Below are 11365 nucleotides of genomic sequence, written 5' to 3' on the forward strand. Positions count from 1 at the left end.
GGATACTCAGATACATGTGTGGATACATAGACAACACACTCTCCCTAGTAAAGCCTCTAGTTGACTAGCTCGTTGATCAAAGATGGTCAAGGTTTCATGGTCATAGACAAGGGTTGTCACTTGATAACGGGATCACATAATTAAGAGAATGATGTGATGGACAAGACCCAAACTATAAACGTAGCATATGATCGTGTTATTTTATTGTTATTGTTTTCTGCATGTCAAGTATACATTCCTATGACCATGAGATCATGTAACTCACTCACACCGGAGGAATGCCTTGTCTATATCAAATGTCGCAACGTAACTGGGTGACTATAAAGGTGATTTACAGGTATCTCCAAAGGTGTTCGTTGAGTTAGCATGGATCAAGACTGGGATTTGTCGCTCTGTATGACGGAGAGGTATCTCGGGGCCCACTCGGTAATACAACATCACAAACAAGCCTTAGAAGCAATGTGACTAAAGAGTTAGCCACATGATCTTGTATCACAGAACGAGTAAAGATACTTGCCGATAACGAGATTGAAATAGGTATGGAGATACCGACGATCGAATCCCGGGCAAGTAACATACCGAAGGACAAAGGGAATGTTATACGGGATTAACTGAATCCTTTGACATAGAGGTTCAACCGATAAGATCTTCATAGAATATGTAGGATCCAATATGGTCATATAGGTCCCGCTATTGGATATTGACCGAAGAGTGTCTCGGTCATGTCTACATAGTTCTCGAACCCGCCGGGTTTGCACACTTAAGGTTCGGTGACGTTTCGATATACTTGAATTATTGATGTTTGTAACCGAAGGTTGTTCGGAGTCCCGGATGAGATCCCGGACGTCACCAAGGTTTTCTGAATGGTCCGGAGACGAGGATTTATATATAGGAAGTATCCATTTGGCTTCCGGAAGGTTTTCGGGCATTACTAGTAAAGTACCGAGAGTGACGAATGGGTTCCGGAGTTCTACGGGGAGGGGCCACCCACCCGGGAGAGAATCAAAGAAGCCCAAGGTAGGCGTACCAGCCCTTAGTAGGATGGTGGCTAGCCCAAAGAGGCATATTCGGCCAAAGGGAGAAAGGAAAGGAGGGTGGGACCAAAACCGAATTGGGGAAGGAGGACTCCACCTTCCAAGTTGTGTTGGAGAAGGACTCCTCCCTCTCCTCTTGCTTCGGCCGAACCCTAGGGCCTTGCCATAGGGCGCCACCCCTCCCCTCCCTCCTATATATAATGTATGTGAGAGAGGCTTTTGGCACCTCAAGCCAAGGCGCATCCCTCTTTCCCTCCACCACTTCGTGACACCACGTAGCTAGTTCGGTACAGTACGGCAAAGCCCTGCTCGAGTAGCTCCACCACCATCACCGCCACGCCATCGTGCTGCCGTAGAATTCAGCTACCTCTTCATCTCTCTTGCTGGATCAAGAAGGCGGAGATCGTCATCTAGCTGGACGTGTGTTGAACGCGGAGGTGTCGTCCGTTCGGCACTAGATCGGGATGAATTGTGATGAGATCGTGCGACGGTTCGTGATGAGATCGCGGGAGGGACTACGATTTGTATCACGAAGATGTTCGACTACATCAACTGTGTTATATACGCTTCCGCTTAGCGATCTACAAGGGTATGTAGATGTACTCTCCCCTCTCGTAGATGATCATCACCATGGATAGGTCTTGCGTGTGCGTAGGAAATATTTGGTTTCCCATGCAATGTTCTCCAACAGTAACCGCTCCACCACCCCCGATCCCCACCACCTGCACAATGCGTTCGACGGGTACAGCGGCCGCCACACTCCCCTGCTCCTCCGCGCGTTCACTGGCTGGTCAGCGACGAGGACACGACGGTCTTCCAACGACGGGGCGGATCACTAGAGCTGATGCGGCGATCGAAATGCCTCTCTGCGCGGCTGCACAGGCCCGCGGCCATCTCCGACGGTGGCGGGTAGGTCCGACGTTGGCGGCGCAAGCCATGTCGTCAGCGGAGAAGGGGGGAGGCAGAGCCCAGAGACTGTAGCGGGGCCGACCATGGGCGGGCGCGGGCAGGCGCTACCACGACTTGGCGCAGGCAGGCATGAGCGCCCATGGCACGGGCGGATGCTGCCATGGCCTGGCACGACCGGGCACGGGCGGCTATGGCGCGAGAGGGTGCGAGCATGTCGCACGGGCCACACCTTCTTCGACTTCCATGTCGATCCGGGGGAAACGCCATCGTGCCTCGCGTTGGAGGACCGAGGCCTCCAACATCATGCACTAAGGCGACGTCGACAGCCACCGCTGGCAGTGGAAGTGCCTCGCTGGGGCAAGATGGACTTTGGGGCCGTCGCGTGCTCCGAGGAGTGCATGTTGCCCCGGGCACGGTGAGGATGCGACTTGGGCGGCAAACGGGCGCGGCGCGTGGCACAAGGAGGCGATCGGGCGCACGGACGCAGGGCGCGGCGCAGGGAGGCGACCGGCTGGACGACCGCTGGGCACGTCGCGACGTAGGCGGGCTCGCACGTGGGTGGCCAAGGCCTGGCTTAGGGCGGGCGCGCCCAAGGGCATTTCTCCTCCGTGGGTCGAGCGCGTCGCCGTGTGGCGATGCGTTGCCGTACCTGAGCACGCGTTGCCGTACCTGAGCGCCACAAACGTCGCCGGCCTTTTTTCTTCTGTGACCTAATCACTCTCGGTTAGGGCAAAGTGCTGATAACGTGTTAGAAGTGCATGCCAAAAGACAAAACACAAAGATCCTAAGAGTGAATTGTTATTCTCATTGATGATGGATTACACATATATAGCCCCCGAAGAGGTGCGTCCGAAGGGACATGAGGCAACCGCCTCTGTTAGAAAAAATAGGGATTAATGAATTTAATTAAATTGGTCTTTTTTCTTTTGTGACCTAATCATCTCGGTTAGGGCAAAGTGCTGATAACGTGTTAGAAGTGCATGACAAAAGACAAAACACAAAGACGTAAGAGTGAATCGTTATTCTCATTGATGATGGATTATACATATATATATCTCCCGAAGAGGTGCGTCCGAAGGGACACGAGGCAAGCGCCTCGGTTAGAAAAAGTAGGGATTAATAAATTTAATTAAACCCTAACACTATATACGTCACATGGTGTGGACGAATGTTTAATATGTCACACGTGTGGTGAATATAAGACCTTTAATTAAAGCATACCGCAAATTTGTTTTAGCATATCTATTTGCGGTACGCATTTTTAGCAGATCTGCTAGAGTTGCTCTTACAACTTTAGAAGAAGCAACAATCGCCGTCATAGTACCAGCACTGGAGTGGCTATCTGATGGTTGAAAACTTCAGAAATGGACACCTTGCAGTACATAATCAGGAGAAACCGCCAGCGCATAATTCATATATTATAATATTACGAAAACAGAAATTACTGAAACGTATACGTAGATCTGCAATAGAGTCGCAGCAGCAGCAGCAGCAACACATGCTTCAGGCAAATTTCTTATCTTTTTTCTGCCAATAACAATATAACTGTATATACAAATTATAGTGCTCCTGCAAGTCGTAGAACATTGAATTAACTACACACCGCAACGCTAATAAACACATTGGGTGAGGTAGAGACACTAGGCAGCCAAATTAACCACTACAAACCGAGACATATACATGATTATTTTTGCTTTTCACATATCAATCTCGGCCTTAGCCAAGCTAAAAACCCTAGCTATGTTTCTATTAGCTGTGTTTCTTACCATCCTTTCTTCCTTCTTCGCCTTATTTTCTGCATGGAGCAGGGCACCGCGCCATGCCCTTGTGCGATTTGACAACCTTTGCCAATATATCATATTTACACACACTCCACCTACATTATTGTGTGTATGTATATGTATATATATACAAGTATATATACCATGCTTGCTATAGCTAATACGGAGTACCTATCTAGTGATCTACTAACTGGATCACTTCACTACTCAGTCCCAACCGACACACATTGCATTGCAATACCGGTAGTAGCATTGTCACTTTTGGTGCAGAGTGGTTTCCACTGGAAGTCTAACCGTAGAACGGGGCGCGGTGGGGGATGCCCTTCCTCCTGGACGGCCGGCACCGGTTGATCGGCGGCGTGCTCGGCGTCATCGGCCGGGTGTTGGACTTGCTGCCCTCGTCGTCGGACCACCGGACGCCCCGGTCGAACCGCCCAAGCTCGAACCCGGCCCTCCGGAGCTGCTTCCTCGGGCTGAAAGAGTCGTCATCGGAGCCGTACCCTTCGCCACCGGAGTCCTGGCTACGCTTCGGCCGGATGGCGAAAGTCAGTGACGGGTCCCACTGCATCCCCCCGAGCTGAAAACCACATCAAACGCCAGGAACGAGTATGCGTCAGTGAATGAAGTGAGTACAAGTAAAATCACGGTACTAATCGATGAAGTCCGAATGCACACGATAGTGTTTTTGAATTTTCCATGGCCACAAGGGTAGCTTTCAAAGCAAACGGGGAAGTGAGCTGACGAAGACTTATGAAAAAACTTCATGATGTGCTAGCCATTGTTATCCACCTGTCGTCGTTGCACTTAGTGAAACCCCCGGGTACATACATCATCCCCTTGTCTCATTGACACCGACTAGTTTTTCTAAATTTATGGAGCTTGCACAAGTAGTTACCCTACCTGCCCCTATTGACGCTTTTCAATTTGGACCAAGGCAACTGAAAATTCTTAGCAATCGCACCGCACACAATGAGATGAACATTAGCTAGTCATCCTCTCCATGGAAGAGTGTGAAGATGAGGTGATGCAGTTTTCTTGTGCATGAATTTTCGCATTAAGAAAGTGATGCGAATCAAGGCAACTCCCTGAGCCAATTTTCCTGTGCATGAATTTTTCTAGAGCTAGCTTCAAGAAAAACGTGACAACTTCCAAAAAAGAGGTGATGTTATCTTGACTCACATAGACATGAACGGTATCTGATCAAAAGAGGTATCAATCTCTTCTCATTCTCCCTAGTCCCTGGGTATGGCAAACTTGCAAATCAAGAACACCTAAATTTGCATCATTCACCATGCATACCCACAGCTAAATATATCCAAACCGGACCTGACAAGCACATGACAGGCGCACGATCCGGTAGAGCATCACCTCGGAGAAGTCAACTTTATCTGGATAACGCACACCCTCTCTTTTGCGAAGCGAAATGAGGGTTAATTAACTAGGCAAAAGATAATGCGTTCACCTCCGAAAGAGCAAACAAAAGCAAGCCTATCATGGCTGAAAGATCCGGAGATGATGTCTCAACACTACCTACTCCCTGAAAGCAGCCTTTACCTAAATGTAAATTACCTTAGCTTCAACTCCTAGGGCCGAGCAGCTCTCATCATATATACTAATGCTCACACTGCCATTTGCAGCCATATGGATATAAATTAGCTGACAGTAGATATTTTCTAACCTCTGACTCGTTACATATAGGCAAAGAACATGATTTCTTTATTATAGATGATGCTAGATAGAAGAGAGGGGCACACACAGGCAGCATAAAAGGCAATTTCAGGTTATGATTTGAAGTGACCCAAACAATGAATGTAGAATCTTTCCCGGCAAAATTCGTACTGGTCCATGTCCTCCATTGCTCGGATCGATGGAAACGCATGAGCAGGCCGGCTAGAACAAGACATGCAGATAAGTGGGCCTATTTTAGGCGCATTTAACGGCAACGCGAGCCCCGAAGCTGCGAGGGGCAATAACTTCACAGGATTGCAGTCCAAGGCTAGAAGAGAACTTGGAAAAGATTGGTAGCAGGAGAAAAGAAAGACTGAATAACCTTACCGTGCAAGCCTGATCTTGGGCAGTTATACTGAACCCAATGGCGTGTGGTTCACAATGCATGCGCCATGCTTAAGAAGGCCTTAATTTCTCCGTCAAGCCGCCTTGGTTAAGGTCTTTTGTAGTCCCCGGAAAGAACAGAAAGTGTCTGAGGTTGTTGGTTGGTGTGTGTGTGTGGTCCAAGCTAATCCCCGAATTATTATCAAGTCGCTATATATAGGCAGCTAGCTTAGCTTAGCTTAGCTTAGTATGGTTCGGTCCCTGTTTCGCCAAGGACATCAATCCTCACTCAGCCTTCACTCCATGTCCTCCTCCCTCTCTCCCAAGGCAAAGCGGTGGCTTTAGCTTAGCTTAGCTTGGCAGAGGACGGAAGCGAGAAAAGCAAGACAGAAATGTGCTTGCACCGTTGCATGGCACTTCGGTGCTGCTGATGCAAAATGTTAAGAGAAATATTATTATCAGTCTTAGTGCAGGCCAATGCAGTTGGTAACAGTGGCCGTCACTTGCTTGGCAGGGGGGCACGAGTCGAGCTCGCACGGCGGCAACCCCCTGGGGAATGTTAAGTTATTCTCGAGTTGGTGCTGCTTTGTGTGCGCAACTTCACTCGCCACCACTAACACACAGCACACCTCTTTCCCTCGCGTGGCGTGGAGCCGTGGACACTGGGCGCTCGCGCGCGCGCACGCGTGCCACTCCCCGCGTAAACTAGACAGGCACAGCGCACCAGGCCATCATCAGAGCACGCATGCACAGGAAAACAAGCTACAGGCTACAGGAGAAGACTGCATTGCACTCGGCTTGCCGTTGACCCCCACCACATGAACAGAAGCTTCCTCGGACGGATTTCAGATTCTGGTCCTAAAGAGTGGTTTTCAGGGAGAGGATGGAAATGGAGAATTTGTACCGTGGCAGAGACATGGAACTGTAGGCTGGAGCTTGCAAGAGACAGAAGAGGAATAAGAGATGAGGAACATGGAGAGTAGGGTACCTTGCATCCGAGGGAGCAGAAGCGGAACGAGTCCGGGAGGCTGCGGCAGCAAATCTCGCAGGTGTTGGTGACTCCCTTGCCGGGCCTGGCCTGCGGCCGGCCGTTGAGGAACACGATCTTGGCGCTGTTGATCACGTACGTCTGCACGTGCGCGATGTCGATCAGCTTCCCCACCTCCGACACCCGGATCACGTTGTGGTACGACGACCGCCGTATCTGCGCCCCACTCCATCCATCCATCCATCCATCCATCAGAATCCATTCAGAAACCACCACACACACCCACACACACAACACAATCCAGCCATGGATGATTTGGTTAGGAGCGGTGCGCACGTACCTGGACGACGTGGTGGTCGCGGTGCGCGGGGACGCAGTAGGAGCAGAGGGCGCCGGCGGCGTCGTTGCAGCCGAGGCAGAAGAGGTTGCACTCGTTCTTGCTCAGGTCCGGGTGCGCCGGGCAGGGCACGAAGAAGCTCGTGCCCAGCAGCGGCCGCAGCCACGGCGGGCCCAGGTCCTCCTCCGACCGCACCACGGGGCTCTGCACGCTCACCATCACCTGCACCACGTCTCCACGGGGGAGGGACGCACACAATTATACAATTAATCAACCACCACACCATCCTCGAGCCGCGCGTGTCCTCCAAAAACAAAATGCAACTCTCTGCTAGCCGCCACGAGCGGCCAGCACTAGCAGCAGTCAGTAGAGTCCGGATTAATCTGCCAAGAAGGGTTCTTTACCATGTCACCACCAGGCGGCACCCTTCGATCTTCTTCCAGGGTCACCGGACTGATGAATCGCCAAACGCTCGAGGGCTTGGGATTCCAAGCTGCAGCAGACCAAGAAGAAGAAGGCGACGATGAACAAGAGGGAATCAATCTGCTCTGTTGGTTAAATAAAGCATCCGCGAGACGAATGCAGAAGCAGAGGAAAAGGCACGCGTGACGTGATGGCTCCGTCAAGGGCCCAGTATTAACGAATCAATCGCTCGTTACCTGCTACCTGGTCGACGGACGGGAAGAAGAACCGAGGAAGAAACTCAGATTGGTAACAAGCTCGGAGCAGGAGGCGGCGGCGGCGGGCGGAGGCGGGGTGAGAGGAGGGGATTGAATCCGAGTAGTCGGGGCTTGTGGAGATCGAAGAGAAACGCAAGGGGTGTCGTGTGATCGTATATATCACAGGAAAGGAAACGAGAAAACAACATATAAGTATTATTTTTTTCCCGGTGCTAGTATATTTTGTATATGGACACGGATATATATCGAGGGGAGCGATGCGAAGGATGCCCTCTTCTTCTCGACTCGACAAGGAGAGAGGGACGGACGGACGGGAAAAACAACGAGAGAGAAAAAGGCGAAAATGGAACGGTGGAGGCCGATGTAAGGCGGTTTGGTTTGCATCAGAGACGTGTCCGCGGTTCTTTCCTGCGATAGCAAAAGCTCCCGAAAAGAAAATTCGTCCTTTTCCGGCCCCGCGCCCATGCTTCCACGTAATCGCGCAATTCTCCAACAACGCCTTGGTTTTTAATTTTGTTTTGTCCATGACTGAAAATGTTCTCCTATGGTTTTTGCCCCCCTCCCTCCCCCGCCCAACAGTTCCTCTCAAAACCCTAGGGGAGCCAGTCGCCGTCTAACAGGGCATGTGCACCCTCCTCCTCCATTGGTTCCGCCGATGTGGGAGTGGGGTTCTAGCTTTTCACAGCATCAGGGCTCTCAGATAGGTTTCGTTGTCCGTCGCTTTTATCCCTTCCGATGGTGGTGGCGTCGGCACTTAATAAAGTCTTCTCGGGAGACGTGGTGCCGGTGGTGCCGGCGATGCTGGTTCGACGAATAAGGAGCCCTCGTGACTTGCCATCTAGGCGGTGGTCGATAGCGATGACGTCAATTACTTGATGGTGTAGTTTCCGGTTGCTTTCCCTTTCCCCAATCCTTTCTCTCTAAATCCAAGGAGGGAGACGATCTCTCACCAATAGGTCGCCCCACCCCTCCTTCTCCACCGGCTATGTAGTATGACAGTGCGAGGAGGCCCTAATCTATCAGATGAAGTTGTAGTTTCTCCTATTTTGGGATTGTCGGGTAGGTTTTTAGTGTCTGTTGGTTCGGCCATTTGAAAGTGGTTGTGGTGGCGCTGTAAAGTTTTCTCAAACAACGCGTCGTTGGTCATATGGGTGGTGCCGGTTCGACAAGTAATTCCCCCTCAAGTCTTTCCATCTCGACGATGTTGGCTACGACAACATTGATTGATCGATGGTGCATTTTCCCGCTGGTCATTCTGAGGGGGGGGGGAGGTAATAGTCATCATTGTTTCTTGGCACGACGACAACAACTCCTCTATGTAGTTTGGTTTTCCACCTGCATTTGGTTGATGCAGCATCTGGTGCCGGCGTGAGACTCGTGAGGAATAATTGAGGCATGGATTTTGGATATGTGGCTCTTCCACCGGTGATGATTCCTTTTCACAGACTTTGGTCTAATGCTATCGCCTCATTGATAACTTTTCGTCTGTGATCAACAACAACATGCTGGATCCGACGAAGGCATAGTGGAACATCGTGGGTCATTCAGGAGGATGAAAACAATCGGGCCCAGGGGACTTCGATGTTTATTTTTCGGGTGCTAACCCTTCTGGGAAAAAAGGATGTATCCTTGAGATTTATGTGGCTGAGATACGATAATAAATTGTTGACATTAGGTGTATGGATTTTTATGTAAGTAGCTTAAGCACTTTTCATATGAAAATAGAAGAAAATTATTCTTCATAGTCTTAATGGCCCTCGATTAAATAGTTGTACCCTATACAAGTACATGTCTAGACTATTTGAGGGTTCGTTTTGCGATATGAAGATTCCGTGGGATGTGAGCGGCGAAAGGGAAATGACATGGGAGATACGGCGGAGAAAAAGAAGTGGGAAACGGATTCCCATGGCGAGCGATACGGGCCGTCCGATGGGGACTCTGTTTTTGTGGAAGATGGCCACCAGGGGCTGATGGCTGACAGGGACTTTGGTGCTTGATGACGACGGCGGCCAATTTAATTTCCTGCCATCCATCCTTCCTGCTCTGCGTGTGTATTCGTGTACAGTTGCTTTTGCACGATCCATCCCAATTTATTACCATTGAGATACCAATCGGGCATCTTGAGCGCCAAGTCATGGTCAAGTTGGATGGGTGGTGGCGCCCATGGGCTATTTCCAGCAAGCACTCAACAATTGTACCTGCGTATTTGTACTTCGTTTGGGAGACCCGTGTCCTTTGGAGAAAGGAACAAGGCTAGGGGAGCGTATCTTCTTGTGTTTTGAGATGTTAATGGTGAGCTTGTTGGCCATGCCCGTCGAAAGCAAGCAATTAATTCGTGCTATATTTTTTTAGTGTACAGGAATCTTAATTATAATCTTGCATTTGTGTATGGTGATGCACCCAGCTGATCATGCGTTCGTGTTTGCCGCTTGAAAATTGTTGCATATAAATCTTCATTAATTTGTCATATCTCGTCAATAATAATGCATTAACTTATAAGATACTTAGCTCGCATGGTTAGTTTTCTTGTGGCGGAATCAACCTACACGGTTTAAGTCTTAGACTTGGTTTCGACGTTCGTATTTTTTTGAATTTATTTTAGTTTTTTCGTTGATGTACATTCAGTAAAAGGATACATTTTCTTGGACTACGAAGGCATCAATGACGACTTCATAAATAATAAAAGTTGTGTCGGCTCAGTAACTCAGGGGTGCTCGTAGGGATAGAGTCACTACTAGAAATGAAGGCTAAACAGTAGCACAGCTAAAATAAACGCGTTACTGTTATTTTACAATAGCGCGGCCTGCATGTACACGCAGTAGAGCGGGGCTAGCAATGCCACTGTTGCTATCGTGGTCCTCACCGAACCCACCTCACTACGTATAATAGCAGTGCGTCTTCCAAAGACGCACTACTGTTAAATATATAGCAGTAGCGCGTGTGGCCTCCTCGTAGTATTGCTTTTCTATCCTTATCCTCTTTCCCACCCGCTGATATGTCTTCGTCATATCTATAATTTTTGATTGTTTCATGTCAATATTATACAACTTTCACATACTATTGGCAACTTTTTATATGATTTATGCGACTCACCTACTGATCTAGTGTCCAATGTCAGTTCCTGTTTTTTTGCATGTTTATTATATCGCAGAAAATCCATATCAAACGAAGTCCAAACGTGATAAAAATTTACGGAGAATTATTTTGAAATTTATGTGATTTTTGGGAGATGGAATCAACGCAAACGGGGGCCCACAGAGCTCACAACCCACCAAGGCGCGCCCTGGTGTCTTGTGCCCTCCTCGAACATCGGTTGGAGCCTTTCTTCTGGCGCAAGAAAGATAATTTATGGAAAATATCGTGTAAAAATTTCATCGCAATCGGAGTTACGGATCACCGGGAATTTAAGAAACCGTGAAGGGTCAGATGTGGGAAGTGCGAAATATAAGAGAACAGAGAGGGAGATCCAATCTCAGAGGGGCTCCCGCCCCTCCATCGCCATGAAGGCCATGGACCAAAGGGGCAACTCTCCTCCCATCTAGGGGGGAGGCCAAGGAAGGAGAAGAAGGAGGGGGCTCTCTCCC

The 11365-nt window shown here is 49.4% G+C and overlaps 1 protein-coding gene across 2 annotated transcripts; it reads right to left on the minus strand.

The window, feature by feature from the left end:
• Positions 1 to 3445: 3445 nt before the first annotated feature.
• On the minus strand, positions 3446 to 8106 carry LOC123412350 (protein RGF1 INDUCIBLE TRANSCRIPTION FACTOR 1-like). Of its 2 annotated transcripts, none has more exons than XM_045105302.1 (5): positions 7761 to 8106; positions 7506 to 7594; positions 7105 to 7334; positions 6765 to 6980; positions 3446 to 4301 (listed from the first exon to the last, which is right to left on the minus strand). In XM_045105302.1, exons 3-5 carry the CDS (start codon positions 7318 to 7320, stop codon positions 4014 to 4016), a joined length of 720 nt encoding a protein of 239 aa, XP_044961237.1. In that variant the 5' UTR covers positions 7321 to 7334; positions 7506 to 7594; positions 7761 to 8106; the 3' UTR covers positions 3446 to 4013. The 2 variants fall into 2 exon arrangements, with proteins under 2 accessions (XP_044961237.1, XP_044961236.1); XM_045105301.1 differs by having other exon boundaries at positions 7105 to 7323; positions 7761 to 8105.
• Positions 8107 to 11365: the final 3259 nt, after the last annotated feature.

This window comes from Hordeum vulgare, chromosome 7H (assembly GCF_904849725.1).
Source record: "Hordeum vulgare subsp. vulgare chromosome 7H, MorexV3_pseudomolecules_assembly, whole genome shotgun sequence".
Classification (NCBI taxonomy): Eukaryota; Viridiplantae; Streptophyta; class Magnoliopsida; order Poales; family Poaceae; genus Hordeum; species Hordeum vulgare.